At 38.7% G+C, this 24,326-nt stretch overlaps 1 protein-coding gene and 1 pseudogene across 1 annotated transcript in view; one reads left to right on the top strand and one right to left on the bottom strand.

Moving 5' to 3' along the window:
- Positions 1 to 213: 213 nt before the first annotated feature.
- Positions 214 to 1,433, bottom strand: LOC101618379 (annotated as a pseudogene).
- Positions 1,434 to 22,208: 20,775 nt separating this feature from the next.
- AQP9 (aquaporin 9) overlaps positions 22,209 to 24,326 on the top strand; it is a 39,386-nt gene continuing 37,268 nt past the window's right edge. Inside the window, exon 1 of the mRNA XM_004687745.1 lies at positions 22,209 to 22,691. Coding sequence (XP_004687802.1) covers positions 22,581 to 22,691 — 111 coding nt within the window. The 5' untranslated portion in view covers positions 22,209 to 22,580. The remainder of the gene's footprint in view (positions 22,692 to 24,326) is intronic.

Here is a 24,326-nt window from a genome sequence, read left to right as displayed (position 1 = left end):
TCTTAATCAGAGTGGAAGACATAAAAAATTAATGCAGTCATAAAAATAAATTGTACTCCAGTGGCCATAATCTCTAAATATATATTTTTTTAATATAAGAAGCTCATTGAATCAAATGAATGGTAATTAAAACAAAGATAGTGTACATAATATTGCAAGAAAATTTTAATTACACAGGAAATAAATGAAAGAATTAATCATATTAGAGAAGAATCATTTTCTAGTAGCCCCACTTTCACGAATGAGATTTTCATGAGTGTGGGCCACCTTCTTCAATGAATACTGAGAATCTATAATAGCTCTCAGCCAACCAATTTCCATTACAGCTTGAAGGGCTGCTGCAAATTGCTGAAATTCTTCCTTGGTTGATGAATAGAGAGAAACTCCAATTATGCTAGATTCCTTTGCTGTGGTGGTGTCCCATGGTATTATTTCAACACTACGACCTCTGCTATCAACAACTATTCTTCTTCTATGTGACAGAAGATTCAAGTTCTTACTAAGATTCGCTAACATTTCAATAATCACAGATTCCCTGTTTACCAACGGATTTCTTAATTTTATCAATATAATTAACTTTTCTGCAATTAAACACTGCATGGGTTCCATTTTGCATAACAACATTTTGTCCTTTCTCAGTACCAACTGTACCCAAAGCCTTTAAGCCAAGTTCAACTCCTCCACTATTCCCATGAACCAGGACACTTTCTCAAGCTTTCACATGGGCACTATAAAGCAGAGCTCAATAAGCAGTAAAATATGGGATCCTGATGGCTGCTCCTTGTTTAAAGTCCAACTTCTCTGTCAGTGTGTAAACAGTGTGGTCTCCTGCAAGATCAAACTCTGCACAGCCTTCAGTGAACATGCTGGTAGTGAAAACCCTGTCACCTTTCTTGAAAGTTGATACATTATCTCCCAACAGCTTCTGTTACCCTGGCCACATCTGAACCAGGAGTATAGCACCAGGACGGTTTTATACTATAAACTCCTCAGTGAATATATGTTATTTTTTGGATTTATACTACATGCATGGACTTTGATTAAAACCTGACTGCCGGCCCTCCCTGGTGGTGCAACGGGTTAGGACACAGCACTGCAAGCTAACTGCAGCTGCTTCAGTGGGAGTTCGATCCTGGCCCTGGAGGTGACCACATGGCATGGCAGACCTTTCCTGACCCGCCTGCTGCTCCCCTCAACAGTATACTTCGTAGATCTGCCTGTTCTGCTCCCCACTCTGTCCTCTGTCTCTGTGTCTCTGGTGAAGCCTCTCACCACTCCTGTACCTCTGACTTGTACAGCAGTTCTGTATGCATAAATAAATAAATTAAAAAAAATTGACTGCCTTTTGAGACTGCAATATCAGACTGGGATTTCAGCACATCTGATCCACCAAAAACTCTAATAGCTATCATCAATATCTGTTGAGTGACCATGACTATCTACTTATTGGTTTGATTAGAATCAAAATCTTCCAGGGCTGAGTGCAAGCTCCTGATCACCAGTTCTTATGCTGATGTCTCCATCATTATTTTGGTTTTCTGAAGTTTTCCTTGATTATATCTCTTAGGAAACACTCAAGGAACAATATTTCCTGGGTTCACACATATTGAAATATGTTCTTTATAATTCAAGATCAGTTTTCTGGATATAAAATTCCTAGTCCACATTTGCTTTCATTTAGTAACTTAACTGTTATTCCTTTTCTTCATTGTATTTAAATTACTTTTTAAAAGTCTAATGATCATTGTGTCTAATTTACCTCCCAAGTTACATGTAGCATAAAAAACTTTATTTGAGAGATAATTTTAGACATAAGAAAAAAATTACAACCACACAGAAAGTTCCCATACATCCCTCTCTTCTTATTCCAACCTTATATATTATTGTATAATGATGTAAACTTACAAAATGACACTAATAAAATATTATCAATTAACATATAGATGGCAGTTGAATTATGCTAACTTTCCTCTATGTTTTTCTATAGCCATCTAATTTCTGGTCCAGGACCCTACAATGCATGTTGTTGTCTTGTCTCTGTTGCCTTCACCATTCTAGAATTGTCCATCACTTTTCTTTGTTTTACATGACCTGGAAACTTTTGAAGGGAAGTGCTTAGTTGCTTTGTAGAGTGACCCTTTATTTGGGCTTGCCTGTTTTCTCAATTTACACTGAGGTCATGCCTTTTTTGTAAGAACTCCACTCTAGAGTATTGACGTGTTCTTAGTCCATGGAGTACATGCTACTAACTTGTCTTTATTACTGATAATGCTAAGTTTGATCACTTAATTTAAATGGTTAATCTGATTTCCTCATTTTAGAGTTATTCTTTTCTCCTTTGTAATAAATGGGTATATATTTTTCTTAGAGGAATTTTGTGTAGGATTTGACCTCAGTAGTTTTCTATTACTAGATTTTATGTGAATTTAATTTTCTAATTTCATTTTTTTAAGGAAGCTTGTTTCAAGTGTTTAAGTAACCCTTTAAAATCCAGTTTCCTTTTCTCTTGTTTTCAGTCAGTCAGTGTTTAAAAATATGGACATTTGCATTTGAGATTCTGACTCTGTTTTCCTATTCAACCTTTATCTGGTTCTTTCTCTTCGTCTCCATTTTGATTCTGCTTCCAGCATTTTCTCCTGAGAATCAGAACTCAAATTAGAAGGGTCCCTGAAGGGTCAATTTGTAGAGTTTATAAACCTGTGATCCTCCATGGCCCCTGGCTTTCACCTACATTAGAGGTGGCCAGAGCCCTCTTATTGTCCCTGCTGTTCTCATATTGCCCCCCCCCCCATTTTCCAGTGAATAATTGTTGGCTATTTCAGGGTTTTCCTGTTCTCAGAAATGTTAGATGCGTTTTTTCTGCTTCCGCTTTTGCAAATGCCAACAGAACTTGTGTTTGTAGCTTTTGATGAGTTCATGACTTCTTCCCATCTAATTGTATTTTAGCAGTCATGAGCTGACTTGGCCACTTAAATTTGTTATAACCATTTATCATGGCTGCTTGGTTTTGCTGTCCAGTCATTCTCTCTGTTTTCATGTGGTAAATCAGGATGACAAAAGCTATGCTGTCAAAACTACTATCACTTACCCAGGACCTTCCAGGTTAAACATTTATAAGGTGCCTGGATCTGTGCTAGGCCCCCCATGAAAAGGGTGGATACTAGGAGGAAGATAATGTCATTTCTACTATGAAAGACTTCACAGTTTAACAATGGAGACAGAGAGCCAACCACAATTACCACAATTGCTAGTGTTGTGCAAGGGGATCTGAGCGCATCTATTTGTGTGCAAGAAGAGAGTCACTTAACTGTGCAGCAGTGGGGAGGAGACCAGGAAGAGAACTCTGGAAGAAACGCAATGCTGAATCTTAGCTTTGAAGCACAAATGGAAGTTAGCTAGGCTGGTGGAGTCAGGAAAGCTGTTCTACACCAAGGAATAATACAAACAAAGGCATAGAAGCTGGCTGTGATGTGACATAGTCAGCAAATGTGTCATAACAAATGCAAATGTGTCAGAACAAAGAGAAGGGTTCTTTGGGGAAATAATGAGATATGATTCTAGGTCACTAAGAAGGTTGAGGTTGTAAGCTACTGAAAAGGGTTAAATTGGATGGGTCACATGATGAGCCATATTTCAGAAGAGCTATAGAGAAAGGACCAGAATAGAAGACACAGTGTATTTGGGGAGTATCAACTAGTCTTGTGGGAAAAGGTGGAAGAGAAAAAAGGAACTATTCATTCATAAGCTCTTTTAGGCATTTTGAGGAATGTAAAAGAAGCTTTTGTCCTTACAATATTTGCTCACCCTCAGTGAGAGGATGACTCAAAAGAATACATGATTATAGTACTGGTCAACAATAATTCTAAAGCTTCATAAAGGAAAACATGGAGATAAATGACATGCCTTTGATATTACAGCGGTGGAAAGGAGTGAGTCAGGAGGTTATTCTTGGCAGGCAAACAGCATGATTGGGAGTAAAATTTGGAAGATTCATGCATTCTCAAGGGTATGTCTTAGAGTATCCTGGATGGGGAACACTGGGGGTGAGACTGGAGAAACCAACTGGGGCTAGCTGCTGACAGCCTTAAATGCTGGACTCAGAGCACACATTGATCTGATAGGTAAGAGGGAGTTACTATAAATATACCAGAGATGCCAAGGAGAAACTAGTATTTGAGAAGTAATTGCCTAGGTTATTACAAAAAAAAAAAAATGGTTAAGATAGCATACTTGGGGCATTGTCTCCTGTGGTTGGTTGAATAATGGCCCCATGAAAGATGATTATATTCTAATACCTAGAATATGTGAATTTATCTTATATTCCAAAGGGAGCTTTGAAAATGTGATTAAGAATCTTGAGAGGGGGTCCCTGCCTGGTGGTGCAGCAGGTTAAGCACTGCACTAAGAGGCTTAAGCCGCTTCCGCATGAGTTCGGTTCCCGCCTGTCCGGAGGTGACCACATGGCGTGGCAGACCTCTCCTGGCCCGCCCGCTGTTCCCCTCAGCAGTGTACTTCGTCGATCTGCCTGCTCTGCTCCCCACTCTGTCTCTGGTGAATCCTCTCACCCTCCGCATCTCTGGCCTGTACCCCAGTTCTGTATGAATAAATCAATCTTTAAAAAAAAGAATCTTGAGAGGGGGAAAAATATCCTGGAATACTAGGGTATGCCCAAAACAGCAGGGGGCAGTAAAGAGGAAGGCAGTGGGTGGTAGATGTGACATAAGGAGCTAGAGGGAAGGATCTAGAGGGTAGAGTTATGCAGGAAGTGGCCACGTGCCACAGAATGCAGGTGGTCTGTGGAAGCTGAAAAAAGGCAAAGAAATAGGAGGCTCCAAAAGGAATACATCCCGAGAAAGTTAGATTTCAGACTTCTGATTTCCAGACACTTCTGATCTCTGTATGAGAATAAATTTCAAGGCATTGTATTTTTGATATTAGGAAATTGACACAATTCTCTTTGAGAGACAGATAACTTATTTTACATAGAAAAAAATGCATGTATGTACACCAGCACACCTGTACTTAAAAAAAATAATTTCAGGGCCTTTATAGACCAATGAAAGTTCATCTGTGGGCCTTTTAGGGTATGTCTGATTCCAAGATTAAAGCTCATAATTCACAGGCCATTTTAATACTTTGTATATATAACGAAAAAGTTTAGGGCTGTGTCTACGAGGCAGGAAACGATAGTATAAATGAAAGAGACATGATGGGAGGCATCTAAATGTGCCGTGTAAGAATAGAGATACAGCAAAGGTGACCACAGGATTGCAAAACTGGATGACCAAGAGAATGAAGATATGTTACCTTTGGAGACTGTTTTCCTAGCCAAGGATTTGAAGAAGAAAGTAATCACTATAGGAATCCCAAAGGTGTGTGTGAGAATGGTGCACATAGTGTGTGCCATGAATTCTTCCAGTCTACATGATGGCTGACATGTGGCCGAGGGACCCCAACGCTGATCCTGTCCTTAGGAGGCAGGGGATTTAAGAACTGTTGGTACAATTTTGTGTTTTAGGAAACAGGACCTTCCTTCAGGTGTTGTTCCTATATCACACCCACCACCATAATGCCGATAGTCCACCAGCATAGGCCATTGTACTCCCACCCTTTGTTCTCACCTCCCTCTCCCACTGGTAGCCTCAGTTCTCTGGTCAGCTTTCTAGGGCTCGTTGTTAGTTTGACTTTATCTGACCCTTTGTTTGGTTTCTCTATATTCCACACATAAGTCACACTCTCCACTATTTGTCTTGCTCCTTCTGATTTATTTTGCTTAACATAATCCCACATGCTACAAACATTCACTTATGTATGATCCAAAAACCCACAAAACTTAATTGTAACAAAAAATTTCATTAACTCTTAAGATAACTAAGTTGGTCTTTACTCAGAAGGACCTTCAGATGGAAAAGTTCTATTAATTGATTCCTATTAGGAATAAGGATTCCAGAGTTGGTACATAATTCAGAATAGAAGCAAAACAAATAAAACACAGGACAGCCCAGAGCCCAAAGGTACAACCAGGGCTGTCTAGGAGATTCTGGGCATCTGGTCTGAATTAATATGGACAGTGAAGTCTATGTTATCATTGGGGAGTCTGTAAGAAGGTGCCCTAGGTTATGCCAAGAGCTTAAGTTAAAGGCTGCTCTGATTTTTTTTTTAAGATTTATTTATTTATACATACAGAACTGGGGTACAGGCCAGAGGTACAGGGGCAGTGAGAGGATTCACCAGAGACAGAGCAGGGAGCAGAACAAGCCTACTGTCGAAGTACACTGCTAAGGAGAGCGGTGGGCGGGTCAGGAGAGGTCTACTGTGCCATGTGGGTCACCTCCGGGGCAAGGATCAAACTGATGCTAAAGTGGCTTTAGCTTCTTAGTGCTGTGCTTTCACCCACTGTACTACCAGGGAGGGCCCAAGGCTGCTCTGATGTTTATGAGAGAGACAATAGAACATTCTGGAGAAAAACAGGTGTCAAATCAGAGCTTCTCTAATTGCTCTTCATCCCAGTCCAGTGTCCTAATTCTAGAAAGCATTTTCCTCATCATTAGTATTGCAATAGTAATAATTCCATTATAGGGATGTTATATGTAGTAATATTAATAAAGCAATTTCTCATGGTACCTGGCACATAAAAGGTATTTAGTAGATGGTAACTGTTGTCACTGTGGTTAGACAGCTACTAAGTCATATACCCTGAATATGGTATGCACATCTGAAAGTACTATCTAGATAATCTGATTAAGTGCTGTATCAAATCAAGAGGGTGTAACTCTGAAACTGTAACCTACTCAGTTATATTGTGAAACATCTGAAGTCATTGCAGTGTCACAAAGGAAAGAGGTTGTCTGGAATCTAGAAAAAGCACAGAGTATATGAATTTCATTTTATGAAATAAATCATTTACTCTTCAGAATAATCCTCAGCTAATAATTTACAACTATTAAATGGTGGAAGGGAACTAGAAACCCAAGATCTATGACTTTGAGGCAAATTCAATCCCATATTCTGCACTCGTTCTCTCTCTCTCTCGTTCTCTCTCTCTCTCAGGAAGGAAGGGTCTCTAGAACAGCTTATAGAGTCATCAGCAATGAACACAATGTTCTCTGATTCCTTCTGTAGACAGATCTCCACTGTAGAAGTAGATGTATCAGTCAGGTTACTTTCTGAAGCTCCTCCATGATAAAATGATCGGGATGACAACACAAGACTGTAGATTGGAGAAGAATTCTGGTTGCAGGGTTAGATATGGGAAAAAGCAGTTTCAGTGCCAAGAGTTACCGGCAGGCCAGAAGAAAGGGTGAAAGTCAGGTTGAGAATCAGGGACCCCGTTAAGAAATATTAATCTCAATGCAAGTTGACCAAAACCTGGTTGAGGAAAACAGAGTGTGACAAGGAGCCAACAAGATGTAGTCATCAGATTCAGGTGGATCTGAAATCTGGAGAGCAAATCCTGAATGTGAAGTAGGAAGCAAATTCTTCTTGAAGGGAGTCAGTCTGTGTAGGAGAACTTGTTAAGGCAGCAGTTCCCTCTGTTCTAATCCATGTTTTCCAAGCTTGCAAGAGTAATTTGGCTTGTATGCGACTTTACTACTGAACAGGTGTGTACTAATCATCAAAGAGGAATAACATGGTTGTTTTTCATGTTGTCAATGAATAAACAGGCATCTCATACATTAGTCAGCACCTAGGAAGTTTAGTAACATGCATCTGTGTGCCAGGGACAGGCTTAGTCACATTTGGGCAAAACAATAAAATTAAGTTTCTGCACCTGTGAAGCTGCAGACAGCACCCTGAGTCCCAGTTGATTCCATGCAAAGGATAATCTTTTTTTCTTAAGAAAGTCAGTCAACCTCTTTAACATTGCTTGTTTTTTATTTTCATTGTTTTACTTTCCCATGCCTTTGTTCATTTGTACAATATTTGATTCTCCCCTTATGTGTATTCCCTATAATTCTCCCATCACCACAACACCATACACCATCACTCTAGTCCCTTGTTACCTCCTGTCCCCTGTGTAGACTCTCATTTCCTCTCCCCAGCTGTATACCTGAGATCTATGGTTTACCTATAAGTTTTGCCTTTTTCCTGATCCTTTGTTCAGTTTCCATATATTACCTTTATTAGTGAGATTGTCTGATAGTTTTCTTTTTCCTTTGCATTTACTTTACTCAACATAATCCTTCCCTGCTCCATTCACGTTGCCACAAATGCCATGATTTTATATTTTTTGATTATTGAGTAGTGTTCTGTTGTGTATATATACCCTTCTTGTTTCATTTGTTTTGGGGCAATTAGGTTGTTTCCATATCCTAGCTATTGTAAATGGTGCTGTAATAAACATAGGAGTGCAGGTTTCCCTTTGACTTAGTGTTGTGTCCTTTAGATATAATCCCAGAAGTGGAATTGCTGGATCATGTGGGTAGTTTCATTTTTAGTGTTTTAAGGATCTTCCACACAGCTTTTCCTGTGGTTGGACCAGATTGCATTTTACCAGCAGTAGACGAAGAATTCTTTTTCTCAGTATCCTTGCCAGCACTTATGGTTGCCAGCTTCTTTAATATGCACCATTCTTACCGGTGTAAGGTAGTATCTCATTGTGGTTTTAATTTTCATTTCCCTGATTATAAATGATGTTGACCACGTAGAATTATTTTCCAGCCATTTACTTTTAATCTGTGTTTAGCTTTGGCCTTTAGGTGTGTTTCCTGGAGACAGCAGAAAGTTGGGTTCTTTTTCTAATCTAGTGTTCTCCTCTGTTTTTCTATTGGTGAGCATAGTCCATTTGCATTTAGGGTGATTATTGATACATGGAAGTCTGTAATTGCCATTTTGTTCATCATTTTGTGGTTCTATTCATTATCTTGTTCAGTTCTTCCTGTTCATTCATCTGTTGCTTTATATTTTTGTCTTCTTGTAATATTCCTTGGAGTTTAATTATAGCAAATTTCTGAAGATTTTGTCTGAGGTCTTTGTTGTTCCCTCATATAGGAATGAGAGTTTTGCAAGATAAAGTATTCTATGTTGGCAATTTTTGTCTTGGAGTTTTTTGAATTTGCGACTCCATTCTCTTCTTGCCCATAGTGTTTCCTCACAGAAGTCTGATGTCAGCATAATCAGTTATCCTTCGGTTCTATGTTTCTTCTCTCTCATCAGTTTCATTATTTTGTTTTTGTCTTAGACTCCTGGAAGCTTTACTTTTATGTGTCTTGCTGTAGTTTTACATTCATTATGGTAATTGGTGTTTTAGCTTCCTGTATGTCTATTTTCATTTTCTTCTTCAAATTTGGAAAATCCTCTTCAAGTTTTTCCTTGAATGGTTTTTCAGTTCCTTTCTCTCTCTCTAGGATTCCTGACTTATAACTCCTTTACTCATGGTCTCAGAGAGTCTTAAAGTGTTTCTTCATTCTTTTTCCTTTGTACCTCTCTTTCCTTTCCTTTTCTGGTTCTTTTTATATAAGTATCTTTAAAATGCACATTTGTTGCCCTCCCTGGTGGTGCAGTGGGTTAGGGTGCAGCACTGCAAGCTAGTTGCCACTTCAGTGGGAGTTCAATCCCCAGCCCTGGAAGTAATCCACCTGGCGCAGCAGACTCTCCTGTCCTGCCTGCTGCTCCCCTCAGCAGTGTACTTCATCAATCTGACTGTCTGCTCCCCGCTCTGTCTCTGGTGAATCCTCTCACTGCCCCTGCACCTCTGACCTGTACCCCAGTTCTGTATGTAGAAATAAATAAATCTTTAAAAAAAAATACACACTTGTTCTTCCATTTCATCTATGGATGCAATACGTATTCTATTTTTCTAGCTTTTCTGAGAATTCATTATGTTCTCTATTGACCTTTTAACATCGTACAGTTCATTTATTTTCTTATTTAAATATTCATTCTAGTTCTTTAGTTCATTGATTGTATTTCTTATATCATTCTTTCCCTTTTCTTCATCTTTTATATTCATTCTAGTTCTTTAGTTCATTGATTGTATTTCTTATATCATTCTTTCCCTTTTCTTCATCTTTTATGTTTGTTTTCCCCAATTATGGCAATTCTGGGTTCTTTACCTGTCAGACAGAGAAATCGTCACGTCTGTGTTGTTTGGTTTGGAAGCTGACTTTATTTTTGTGTTGTGTTGTTCCCAGGAGGGCTTGCTTGGGTATTTGTATTTTTCTTCCTATTGCTTGCTTTCATGTTTGTTCTATGCATAGGGAAAACCAGGAAAACAGAATACTTACTGCATCCGTAGATGAAATGTAAGAACAGTGTATATTCTTATTTAAAGATTTATTTATTTATACATACAGAACTGGGGTACAGGCCAGATGTGCAGGGGCGGTGAGAAGATTTACCAGGAACAGAGTGGGGAACAGAACAGTAGGCATGACTTCTGGGTACTCCTAGTAGTGTATTGGGGACCTCTGGGATTGGGGCTTGTAGGTTCCCACAACTTCAATCTGAGTATATGCCTCTGTACACCCTTTATCCCTCTCTGAGGTGCACCCTGCCTGTCACTGGACTGAGCTGTGGCTTGCAAAATTCCCCAGGGTGTGCATTAACTCTGTTGGGGAGGGCTGGCTGATGGCTGCTTAATCTAGAGGTCATAAGGCCTCTGCATTCTTTGTCTCTCCCTGAGCTTTGTCCTGTCACTCATAGGGACAGGCTGGGTCTGGCATAGTCCCATTGAAGCTCATGAGGAGCCTGTTGACAAGGCAGGCAGGCTGATGGCCACTTGCTCTGGAGGTTGCCAGGCATCTGCGTGCTCTTTGTCTGTCCTCAAGGTGCACCCTGTCACTCACAGTCCAGCCTGGGTCTGGCAAGAACTCTGTTGATACAGGGGCAGGTGGCTGCTTGCCTGAGAGGTTGTAGTGCCTCTTTGTGCTTTCCTTAACAATTTTTAAGAGGCAAGAAGTTCCAGGAATTCCAGGTACCAAGTGTATGAAATTTAATCATTCAAATACTTGCCAAATTTGTCATTAATCTATGTGGTTTCCTAATTATATTAAAATTATCATGAAGGCTCAGACTACTGTATACTGATCTTCATGTGTCCAGGACCTAGTGTGAACCTCTTGGATACTCAAAAATAGTTATTGACTTGAACTGAATGATGTGGATAAAAACAATGCATCATACTATAGACACTATAGGCAACAGAACAAATATATATTCAAGTAGTGGGTTAACTCACTTCCAAGATAGCACTTTTCCTCTCTTTCTGTACCAACTATATAGATATTTTAAAGTTAAATGCTATTTTGACAAATGTAATTGGCTGACATTTTGTTTTAACTTGATTATAATGCTTTCTTTCATAGTCTTTAATATTTAATAGTATACCAAATTTCACAGTCAAATCCTTTGATATTGTAGAATAAATAAAAACAAAGGTAACCTTGCTTCATTGTCAACATACTCTCTCTTAAATAAATTCTCTCTGAGCAAATGTTTGGGTAACCATTTTGTACCCAGAAGATCAATGAACTCCGATCATAGAGAACATGAAAGTTAAGAAATCAAAGATCTCCTCAGTGAACACATATTAACCATGACCATATTCAACTCAGATCATTCTGTCAAAATGAAGTTGACTTTAAATTTTTTTCTCTATTGCTTATGTAGCCAATAATTGATTTGGTTACTTTTTTAAAAAAAGGTTTATTTATTTATGCATACAAGAACTGGGGTACAGGCCAGAGGTAGAGGTGAGAGGATTCACCAGAAATAGAATGGGGAGCAGAACAGGCAATTGGACTGAAATACACCACTGAGGGGAGCAGCTGGAGAGACAGGAGAGGTCTGCTGTGCCATGTAAATCACTTCCCTGGCTGGGGATCGAACTTATGCTGTAGTGGCTGTGAATAGCTTCATAGTGCTGTACTTTAACCCATTGCACCATCAGGGAGGGCCATGACTTGGTTACTTTTATCAATTCAACTGTAAAATTACCTCAGCTATATGGGAGTTTGATCAGTTATTCTAAAATTATTCTGAACTAACGATCTAAATTAGTAACCACTAATTTAGTCAGCAAATTCTTTGTATTTAACTAGATAGAAGATGCTTATAGACACTTCAAAAGTATATTTCCATTGAGAAACATGACATTTCAAAACATTCCTTTAGTTCACTACTAAGGACAGTGGAATAATGGTATATTTTAGATGATTTAATTTTCTTTTAAAATTTCCAGAGGTCATTGCAATGTATTTTTCATCAACCAGAAAGTCAAATTTTTTTTTTTTAAAGATTTATTTATTTGTGCATACAGAACTGGGGTACAGGCCACAGGCTCAGGGGTGGTGAGAGGCTTCATCAGAGACAGAGCGGGGAACAGAACAGGCAGATGGGTGAAGTACACTGCTGAGGGGAGCAGCGGTCGGGCCAAGAGAGGTCTGCCACACCATGTGGTCACCTCCGGGGCAGGCGGGAATCGAACTCATGCGGAAGCGGCTTTAGATTCTCTGTGCTGTGCTTTAACCCGCTGCGCCACGAGGGAGGGCCAGAAAGTCAAATTTTAAGGAAACTGCAATATTAAGAAAAACTTCTGTCGATTCAGGAAATAATGGACTTATTTTGCATGTGTCACTGCCTCATGGAAATCTCCTATAAATCTGAGAAGTCTTATGGAGAGTTCCAGGGTGTTCTTAAGTTAGGATGCCACCATGTCTTCTCTAAGGATAAGGTAAATGTCTCTTAACCCCTTTACTTAACCTTTTGCTGAGGAGTACATTATTGACAATTACTGTCTCTTTCCATTGTGCTATAACAAATATGAAGTTCGGAGAGGAAGACTTAAGAACATTTTTTGTTCACCCTATGATTAAAGGAGTATTTAAAATCTTAATGCGTGAAGTAGCGTCTGGATAAAAAGTTTTCTGTTCTTGAGGTTTTATAGACTGGCAATATTACCAGCTGAAAGAGAGATCATTACTTGCTAGAACAGAAGGAACTTCCATATTCTGAGGACTATCTGGAGAGCACCGTGGGCTAAGATATAGCAACCAAGAGATATGTAGGTGCTCTTCAGTGATAAACTGAAAAGCAAGCAATGCGCTCCTCTCCCAATTGCTCAGGGTGTTTTAATCCTTTCTCAGGACACTGTGTCCTGCATCCTTGCTAGTGGGAAAAATACGAACTTCTAGGGAAATGGACATCCTCAATTTTTAGTTCACTATTAATGTGTGGGCCATATGACTCCTTAGCCTGATCTCTAATCTCATTAATAATTTAGACTTCTGATATATTAAAGTTGCAGGTATGACACTAATTGCCTAATACAGAGTTGTTGCTAATGTACTATCAGCTGGGTGCATGCTTTTGTTGTTCTTTTTTTTTTTTTTTCTATTTCTAGAGATGGATTTTCACAAGAATACTTCCTGTCTGTGTAATCACCCCTGGTGTGTTCCATTAGGGATGCACATCACTCAGACTGTGGATCCAGGTCAAGTAGGCGGAAGTTCTTGGCCTCACCCTCACTCTCATAGAGAACTGCAGTTCTGTCAAAGGGCTCGCTCTCCAATTATACTGTATTCATTCTATGAATCAGTGTTAGAATCATAAAGAAATTAAGAAGGGTTGAATAAAAACATCTATCCATAAGTTAAAATCTTTCAATTTGTGACAGATTATTACTCTATTGTGTCTCAGCAGTGGTAGAAAATACACTGAGTCTAGAACCTAAAGTTTTAGATTTGAAACCTTACTCTTCCATTAATTGAGTGATTTTGGACAAGACACTGCTCTTTCATGGGCTTCTATTTTCTCAACTGTAAAATGAGAGGTTCTTCACACCCTATCTCAACATGTGATTTTTTTTTAATATTTATTTATTTATGCACACAGAACTGGGGTATAGGCCAGAGGTACAGGGGTGCAGAGGATACACCAGAGTCAGAGCAGGAAGCAGAACAGGCAGATTGATGAGGTACACTGCTGAGGGGAGCAGCAGGCAGGTCACGAGAGGTCTGCTGTGCCATGTGGTTCACCTCTGGGCTGGGGATCAAACTTGCACAGAAGTAGCTGCGGCCAGTTTTTGCAGTGCTGTGCTCCAAACCACTGCACCACCAGGGAGAGTCACTCAACATGTTTTTTTTTTGTTTTTTTTTTTTTGTCAGTGATCGTGTACCATGGATATACTAGGTTCTGGATATCTAATAGTCAAAATGATGTCTGATCCTCTGGTCATGCACAGTATAGTGGGAGAGAGAGGTGAGTAATAGGAAATGAAAACCTGTTTTTGCCCCCATTTAGTTCACATAAGTGTTTTGAGGTACAAATAGATAAGTTGCAAATACTTGATAAATTAGAAGGAGTTATTTAAAAACCCATAGTTAATTCTGCATCAATATTTATCAAATTGTGGTTCTCTGATAAAATTTTACTGTGAGATACTTAGTGTGTTTATTACAGCCACGTTTTCTTAATTCATGAAAATGGAGTACACTCAAATGACATTTCTGATGCAAAATATTTGACAGAATCACCTCAGTGTGCTCTTTCCTTTATTCTGCTCTCCCAAAGCCTTATCCATCTCTCATCAGCCTCTAAGACATACTATTCCTTACTATAGTCCTGAAACACTGATCAGGGCAGGGGATCAAGACTTAAGTGGAGGGGAGGGTGGACTGTGTTATGCACATTATTGGTCAATTTTATTCAAGATGAATGCTTAAAAATGTGTTTCTTGATGGGGGAGAAGGGAAGTAAACATTGTTTTTAAATGAACAATAATGTAAATAGATATATAAATTAATAAAAACAATAGTATGCTACACCCCAAGAGATAAGCGAGTACACAAGATAGCACTTACTGCATGTATACCTGATGAGGACATAGTGAAAGGACATAGTCACGACAACTGTTGGGTTTTATACTATTTAATGACTATTTATTTATGCTTTGATTCTGCCTAATTCCAACACATTATATATTAACTTTTCTCATGTAAAGGTATGGATCAAAACTTTAAAAAAATAATGTTTCTTGAGTCATGTAAAAATGCCACTGTTCCATGTTACCTGGGTGAAACGGTTGCTTAAGAAAGATATGTAATGGAGCACATTTCTGAAGAGAAGGTCCCCTGGGAAATTTAAATGTCACAGCACATACTATGAGTTAGATACACCACAGTACAATAATATCAGAATTGATTTTGAAAATTTTTTCCAACTTTGATTTTAGTTTGAGACATTTTCAAGGCATCTCATGTCTTGAAAAAGCTTACTTATTTGTATGACAAATATTTTCACTGCTAAACCCTTTAGGACATACCAAAAAGTTTAAGACATAGTTCTTGTATATTAAGATGATTTTATTGCCTTGGAGAGAGAAAACATATGCAAGTGTATATATAACAACTGTATATATATGCTCACACATACATGAAGAGACAAGAAACTATATGTGACTGAAGGCTAAGTGAGTATTCACACCATGAGTGGTTTAGGCATTTGATTCTAAGGGATTTCACTGTTCAGTGGAATTGTCAGGGAAGTGTTCATAAATGAGGTAAGAGGTAAACACAGTTCAAAAGATAAAGTGAGAAGGTCGCTTCCGACAGGAAGTGAGCTGGAGCAGGGCATCCCAGGTGAAATAATACAGCATCAATAGGGACTTGTAGGAAGAAAGGAGAAAGGTGCTTTGTGGGACTTACACAGCCCCTTCTGGATGAAATGGAGGCCATTTTATATGTTGTCATGGTATATGGGCAGGTAGGGAGGGGCCAGTTGTGGAAGACCTTGAATATCAACCCAAGAAATTTGATATTCCCATTTAGGAAATGGGGAGTCATTGATGTTATGAGAAGGGATGTTGTAACTAAACCATGTTTTAAAAATTTCTCTCTTGAGGAGAGTATAGGATGAGTCAGAAAACAGAGTGAGACAGGTAACTCATTTTTTTCCTGTTATGTTTCAGTTTTTTCCTCTCTTTATGTAACAATTGCGAAGTATAAGATTTGTAATACAATGAATATTGACAGGGCACAAAATAAATTGTCCTATACTCTCTGTGTTGTTCTTGGTCTGAGCGTGTAATATAAGTAGTATCAGATGGGTTAACAAAGATATACAATGAATTTAATAATATATGTATGGAAATGTCACATGATAGTAAATGTTAAGGTATAAGGAGCAGACCAGGAATTGTTATTCTATATTTTAGGACATGTGATATCAAGGACAAAATGGGGAGACTTCACCTGCCAGACAAGAAGTGGGTGACCTCATGCTTACTCCAAGAGTAAAGCTGAGATTTCTAGAGAATTTTTTACTGATAAATCTGGAGCCAGGTGAGACTACAAAAGTACATTGTTCTATGTCATAAATGGGAGAACTGTGATTGTTTCAATTAGGAAAAAGGTAGAAGTTTAGGACTTAGTGGTCCCTTTTTCTGTTAGGTGGCACTGAGGACTTAGAAAAGTATTGCTTATCATTAAGGAAAGGCAAATCAAAACCACAAAGAGATTTAACTTCATACTGTGTAGAGTGGCTATTACTATAAAGTCCTTAATAAATGTTGGCAAGGTTGTACAGAAAAAGGAACCATTGGGGCTTCTCTGGTGGCACAAGAGGTTAAGTCTCAGCACTATGAAGTTCTCTGCAGCCACTGCAGCACCAGATCAATCCTCAGCCAGGGAGGTGACCAACATGGTGCAGCAGAACTCCCGTGTCTCACCCACTGTTTCCCCTCAGCAGTGTGTTTCAGTAGATCTGCTTGTTCTGCTCCCCACTCTGTCTATGGTGAATCCTCTCACCCCCTGCACCTCTGGTCTGCACCCCAGTTCTGTATGCATAAATAAATCTTAAAAAAGAAAACAAGCCAGTAATCATACAGAAATAAGCTTATGAACCTGAATATATAAATTTTCTATACTAGAAAATTCTATTTTCTATTCTATATTCTATATTCTAGACGGTCAACCACCATCATTATAAATTAAAGATAAATGACTAACTAGAAAATAATTTGCCATATGTAACAGATAAAAGATTTATATGCTTAAATTGTACAGGTATAGTTAATTAAGAAGTAAACATTATAGATAAAAATGAGTGGCAAATATAAGTGCAAAATTTACAAAAGAATAAATACAAATAGCAAACACATGAAAGATGTTTAACCTCACTATTAACCAAAGAAATGCATATGAAATAATAGTTCTTATCTGTTAGATTAGGAAAAGATAGAAAGGACTTACATATCCAATACTGAAAGAATGAAAGAAACTGGTACTTTAAAAACACTTTGTATACATATTCTTTGACTAGTAATTCCACTTCTAGGCAGTTGTGCAAAAGAAAGTGTAACAAGTATGCATATAAGGATGTTTACTGAAGTGTTGTTTTGATGGGAGAAAATTGGAAAGAACCAATTTTCTACCATAAGGAGCTTATTTAAAGTATGGCAAATTTGTATGATGGAATGTTCCAGTCATTGTAAAGATGAGTTACACATTGGCATAGGTGAATAAAGCATTTTTAATGGAAAAAAAAAAGCACTTTAGCATCTATGGTACGTTCCCACTTAGGAAAAAAAATGTATATGGAGCTATTGAAAAGAAATACTGGAGAAATATTGTCCAACACGTTAACAGTGATTTTCTTTTATATTTTTATCTAGCTACTTCTGAACTTTTTATTTCTCCAGCTTAATATAATTTTGTGCTCCAAGGGAAGTTGTTATTTCTTCCCCAAATAGAAAAGAAAGTGAAGGAGATAGAGGAAGTGGTTTTTATGAACTGAATGCTTGTTTTCTCCCAAAATTCATATTTAGGTCCTAAACCCCAATGTCATAGTATTTGAAGATGGGGCCTGTGGGAGGAAATTGGGTTTAGATACAGTCATGGGGGTGGAATCTGCTAGGTGGGAGTGCTGTCCTTAAAAGGGGATAAAGAACTCTCAGTTATGTGAGAATACAGTAATTCAGGAAGTGGGCCCTGACATAAAACAACCAAAGTGTAACTTTTAACCTCAGACTTCCAGCTTCCAGAATTGTGAGAAATAAGTATTTGTTGTTGACGCTGCCCAGTCTATGAAATTTTGTAATATGGCAGCCTGACTGAAAATATAATTTGAGGTGAAAAATTTTTGAGGGGATGTTTCTTAGGACAGGAAATCCCTGAGCTTGTTTTAGGTCCTGGAAAAAAAAGTCAATGAGAGAAAGAGATTGAGAGGTTAAGAGGATGCTTAATCAATCAAGGTTCTAGATGCTAGAACAGAATGCCAGTATCAGGACTAACTTCAGAAAAAGGAAAAGAGGGCAGCATCCATAAATTAGGGCAACATTTTGAGTAGGAAGGGCACAAAAGATACGCTAGTCAATGAATTCACTTGTTTGCCCAGTGGGTTGGGAGGACAAACAATCAGCTGAGTTGTAGATTTGAAATTTGGGGTTTGATAAACCAAGGAAAATGGTTCCCATAGAATGAAATAGGCAATTATTTTGCTCCTCACTCTGTCTCTGGTGAGTCCTCTTACCCCCTCCCTACACCTCTGGTCTATATCCCAGTTCTTGTATGATTAAATAAATAAACCTTTAAGGAAAAAAATAGAATGAAATAGGCAAGTGATAAATTATCAGTTCTTATGAAATTCCTGGTAGGTCTCAGATCTACCAAATCACAGTCTCTGAATAGGGTAATCCTAAAGCATGCTAAAATCTGGAGCCTTTGAAATAAATGGTTATCTTAGAATATGGGCTCACTGCTAGACTGGAACACAAATTTATGAACACAAGTTGCTTATATGACTTTCTTCAGCACTATTCAACAGGCTGGGAAGAGTGTATTTGAGAGGGACAGATGACTAACTATATTCAGCATTGGGCTTTGGAACTGTGGGGTAGAAGAAAGTCAATGGGTTGATGAAATCTGAGATGTTGTTAAATGTATGATTAACTTGGGTAATCATAAGGTAAGAAATGGGTGGAGAGGGAGGAGTTGAAGGACTGGAATTTATGAGGAGGATGTGAGGTACAATTGTGAAAGTCAGATAGTGGGTGAAGGGTGAGAACTAGAAGTTTTAGTCAGTGAGATGTGTCTTGGTGCAAAACACTTGAAAACAGGAGATGGTGACCCAGTCCCAAAAGTAGCCGTAAAAGGGGCTTCTGAGCTAGAGTGAAGACAAAAGAAGCCAAAGATGGTTACTCTTAAGAACACTGGATTTGCTGAATCCCATGAGTGGAGGCCAAAATGGCTCTTTGAGGAAACAACAGACATAAAGAATGTTAAGGCATGGAGGGATAGGGACAGGAGGAACTTAAAGAGCCAGGTAGGCTAGCCCTGGAGACTCAGGATAGCACTTCATCTAAGGAACCCAACTTTAGAAGTTGTGCAAGATGAGCCAATACATTGGCAATGGATAGTCATCTCTCAGTTTTCCATGTGGTGATAGCTGGAATTTTGGTTTAGGAGAGTACTGTGCATATATTTCCATTTTACCAACAAGATGTATTCATTTGGAGGTCTTCTTCACTTAGACTACCTGCTTCCTTAGCAGTGGAGATCTGTCTTCAATTTTGAATCCCCACTGCTTAATGCTTGTGCTCTTTTATGTGGTAAATACTCAATTTTTTTTTTCCTGGATAAATGAATGGAAGCAATGAAGCTGTCCCATGTCCCATATTTCCAAAAGGAATTTACACAAGAGCGTGCTTTGTAGAACTTTCTTCCTATTTGGAGAAGAGATGTTCATTGTTTGCCTTGGCTGAATGCTTTTGAATATTTTGCTTGGCGACTGGCTAGGGAGTATGAGCTATGTTTGATGATGAGTGGTTTGTGGTGATCGAGGTGAAAAGTGTTACTGAAGGTGGAATGAAAGATAATAAACATTTCATTATCTGAGCATGAATGTTTCAGTATCACAAGCTCAGGCTCTGCTCTCTTCAAATTCTCTCCCTAGGTAACCTTATCTTTATTCATGGTTTCAATTGTCACTCCAAGGAACACACAGACCTTCCCTCTGAATCCAGATTCATATCACTTCCTATGACATCTTTTCTCAGAAGCAAGAGAGCTCTCCAGGCACACTTAGAATTCATGTGTTTCCAGGACAGTTCTGATCTTCCTGAGTTTCTTCTCAGAGGAAGGGTCTTAGCACCTCTTTCCCCAAGAAGCCAAGAAACTCAGTAATCAATCTTGGTAAGTCCCTTTTCCTTATCTTTTATGTTAATTTAGCAAGCCTTTTGCATTTTAAGATAGAAGGAACTCTTGAATTCATCCATTTCATTCTATTGTCAAGCCACCACCCAGTGCTGGAATACTCAGATATGCCCTCCCCTCCCCCCCCATGTGGGTCTGCCTATGCCCACTTTTAGGTCACTCCAATGTGCTACCTCTCAGCCAGAGTGATCTTTTCAAAATGCAGATGTGATGGTGCCATGTTCCCTCTTAAACCATCTCATATCTTATTATTATTTTTAGCCCTAAGCATGACTTACAAGGCTCTACAGTATGGCGGCCACCTGTCCACGGCTCCAGGATCATTTTGCCCCATGCTCTTTCACTCTTGTCAGGAGCCAGCCACAGTGGATTTCTTTCATTCTTGGATAAGCATCATGGTGTCCCCACTCAGCCCAAGACCTTTGTAGATACTCTTCCTTTCCCATTTATGTACTTAATCCCTGTACTTCTCAACTCTGACAAGGTGAAAAACCCCTCTTAGATTCACTCAGGAATAAGTACATACATCTCAATTGTGATTTTATATTTGTATGTATAATTTATTTCCTTCAAATCTGTCTCTTACACTAGACTCTAAGTTCTGTGAAGGGTGAGACGCCTTTGTGATTTTACTAAGTGCAGTGCTTGGCACATAATGAGTATACCATAAATATTTGTTAGATGAGTGAATGAAGAGGCCAAAGAGCACCCTTGTGTGGATTAGATGGAGTCACAGCAGTAAAGTCCTGTTTCTCTGGTCCATCCACTGGAACATGGGAATATTATCATCAAAGATAATTTGCCTAGACAATGGGATCCATGATAACCAGGAGTTAAAGCCAACATGATGCATCCTGTCCTCGCTCTGCAAAGCTGTGTGTGTCTGCATGCAAGTTACAACTTCTTTACACCAAAATGCTGTATTTCATCTACAGAGTAGTTGTCTTCTTCTGCCCTGGAATTCTCAGCAGCTGTTTTCTCCAGGCCTCTCTCCCTTCCCATGCGCCTCATCAACAAATGACTGCAAATGACTGTCAGCCCTCTGCAAGGGAGGGAAGGGTTTAAAACAGGAAAGGGCATCCCTGTGGAAGGATTGGGATGAAGCACATAGCATGGTAACGAATTCCATGGAAGTAACTTGCTATTCACAAGGTGTTGCTGGATTCCACAATATTTCATCAGACAAGGTAGTTTTGAAAAATAAGGCTCAACTATTTGATATAACAAGAAGCTAGTTCTACACATGGCTTGTTATCTGCAAAGATGTTAATTCCTCAAACTTAAAAGGTATAACCTAGGCAGTTTGGTTAGGTGTACTTACTCCCTTTCTTATGAGGGGACAAATGTTCAGACTGATCTTTCTGACTCAGTAATCTCTAAGCAACATAGATTTATAAGTGGCTATTGTTTTTTTTTTTTTCTTTTTTTGTTCTTCTTTGTATTTTGCCTAAATATTTACTGGTAATGAAAGGGAGTAACTTGGTTTTTGCACTGTGTCCTTCTGCCTGAAGAAGAAATGTAGTAAGTTGCCTTCTCCATCTTTCTAATTTGTGCATCCCAGGCCAGCCTCAGTAAGTGGAATCTACTTCAGCACCCATGGAGGCAACCCCTTCCTGCCCGATGGACCTACAATGGAAGCTTGCAATGGTCTCTGGGTGTGTTAATTTCTTTTTGTCCAGAGTGGACACACAAGTTCTTACCAGGGAGGTGTCATTATATCTCTGAAATAGTATTAGAGGAAAACAAAGTGGCTTATCTTACAACACATCTATTTTTCTTCATGTTTTCCAATTTGTATAAAAACTTCAGAAAAGAATGTTTAAACTGCATATATACATACACACACATGTGTATACACACACACACATATATACACAAACACGTGTACACACACACACACACACACACACACACATATATACCTGATTTGATTTGACAATCCAAATTATACCCAACCACTTCCGAACGGGTGGTGGTGGGGGGGAGGAAAACCCAGAAGCCTGTAGTTGTGTAACATGTAAATCTCTTCTGGACGAGAGCCCATCACTGTGGTTTGGCAACACAAACGGCACAACATCTCTTTTCTCATCTCTTGAAAAAAAAAAAAAAAACAACTCAACAGAGAAAAAAAATACCTTGAGAATAAAGGTAATGATTAATCTATCAGGCACAAAAAGGATCGTTTTGGGGATTTCAGGTTCTAACTCACTAATTCAAATAAACAGCAGAGAACAAGGAATGACAATTTTACCAGAGGAGGATTAAGTCACAGCCTGTAATTGGGACACTGTTTGTACAGTCAGAGAATCTCACCAGACATCTCCAGGAATCTCTGAGCCGTTGTCAAAACTCCCATTTTCACGTGCCGGTGAAGTCGGGACCAGAAGAAACAAGTATTGGTGAAAGTGTGGCCTTTGGAGAAACCCCAAGATGAAGCCTGAGAAAGGACCCAAGAGGAAAAGCTTCAAGCAGAGACTGGTCTTGAAGAGCAGCTTAGCTAAAGAAACGCTCTCTGAGTTCCTGGGCACATTCATAATGATTGTGAGTATTTCCTAAACTGTGACCCAGGGATGCCTCTCTGTCCACTTTGCTGCTAGCGGAGAGTTCTGTTTTGGTTTGTTTTCTTTAAGCTTGTCATTAGATTCATCTCTTCCAGGAAACAGCAAGCTACTTCCAAGCTGTGTGTCTATCCAGTGGCCACAGTATTAGATTTCTAGCTACTTACTTCAATTATCCACAAAAATTGATGGTGCTCTGAAGAGAGGAGATAGTACTTTCATTTCAGAGTTTTGCTCAGATTCTGGGCTGCTTCTGTGATTAAAGTCAACCCTTAGGAATCATTCCACTGGCTAGTCAATGTACACCTTGTTTGCTTACTGCAAAATTGAGGTGCCTTCATCTTGATGGTAAATGCAGTTGGCAAGAATCAGATCATTATTATAGATGCTGACAACAATGGTATTGTCAGATCACTTGACTTAATATAATAAGCATCACACTCAGTAGAAGTAGTGTGCTGTGCAATAAGTTAGCCTTGGCTTTGTATCATTTTCCCCTCTATTTAACTCAGACTAATCTCCAAAGATCTTTAATTAGACAATTATGAGAACTTTTAGATATGAAGAAAGGGCTGATTCTAAGAACCTCTTTAGGATTTTGTCCATATATTTGCATATCTATTAATAAAAGACTGGGAAATTTACTTAAGTGACAGGTTTTCATCCTGCTACATTTTCCTACCTTCTCTGGATGCAGAATTTTCAGCTGAACCCAGACTATTTATTAACAGAAAGTTAAATGTTTGATTATTCTCATGTGTAGCAACTTCTGATTTTAACTTGCTTTAAAAAACAAACAAAGAAAACCTACTCAAAAAGTTCCTACTGCAGGTATAAATAATTCCACTTTTCTTAAGGTAGTAGAGGATTGCCTGCAAATTTTGTGTATAAATCATTCTCGGTGGTGCGTGAATAAATGATATCTTTTAAGAATAAGACAAAACTGAAAAATGAATGTAAACTCAAAACATTGCACTGGTGTAAAATCAAAGGCGAGTTGTAGGTTTTCTGGTCTCTAAGATCCTTCTTACACTTGATTAACTCAAGTATTTTCAAGGTATCATAGACAATTTCCTGCACTCCTTCTTGAGTGTCTTCAAACATTTGACTTAGGTGGGGAGGAGTTCAAAGAAAAAGAGAGAAAATAAAAGCCAACCGTTCTTCTGATTCCAGTTACTTTTTACTAGAAAAGCACCCAGTGGAAAAGGAAGCCTTGGGTCATGAATTAGCAGTTTGATCTAAAAAGAAAGTGGTTGTCAACATAGACTGCTTTTGAACCCCTTGTTACGAAGAAGTAAACATATTCAGTGTAATTCTGAATGCCATGTAGAAAGTACAGAGCAGGAAGTGAACTAAACATCCATTTTGCAACCAAAAAAGTTAAAACCTCTTTATTTCTTAACAAGAACCTGTTTCATAATCCCATCCTCTCTGAGTAAGTAAAGGTTGCTTTCAGCCATTCACTATTCCACACGTGCAACTAGCACTCACTTTCCCAAATATTCAAGGTGAGTGTTAAAGAAATATTACCTTAATATTGCATGTTGAAAAATTAAGCTTTGTCTCTGCTGATAAAAGTCAATCATTTCCTGAGACTTCTACTTCACTGAATATTATT

This window comes from Condylura cristata, unplaced genomic scaffold (genome assembly GCF_000260355.1).
Source record: "Condylura cristata isolate star-nosed mole 26May11 unplaced genomic scaffold, ConCri1.0 scaffold00023, whole genome shotgun sequence".
In the NCBI taxonomy this organism is placed as follows: Eukaryota; Metazoa; Chordata; class Mammalia; order Eulipotyphla; family Talpidae; genus Condylura; species Condylura cristata.
Note: the sequence above shows the minus strand (reverse complement) of the source record. Positions and strands in the feature narration are given on the sequence as shown.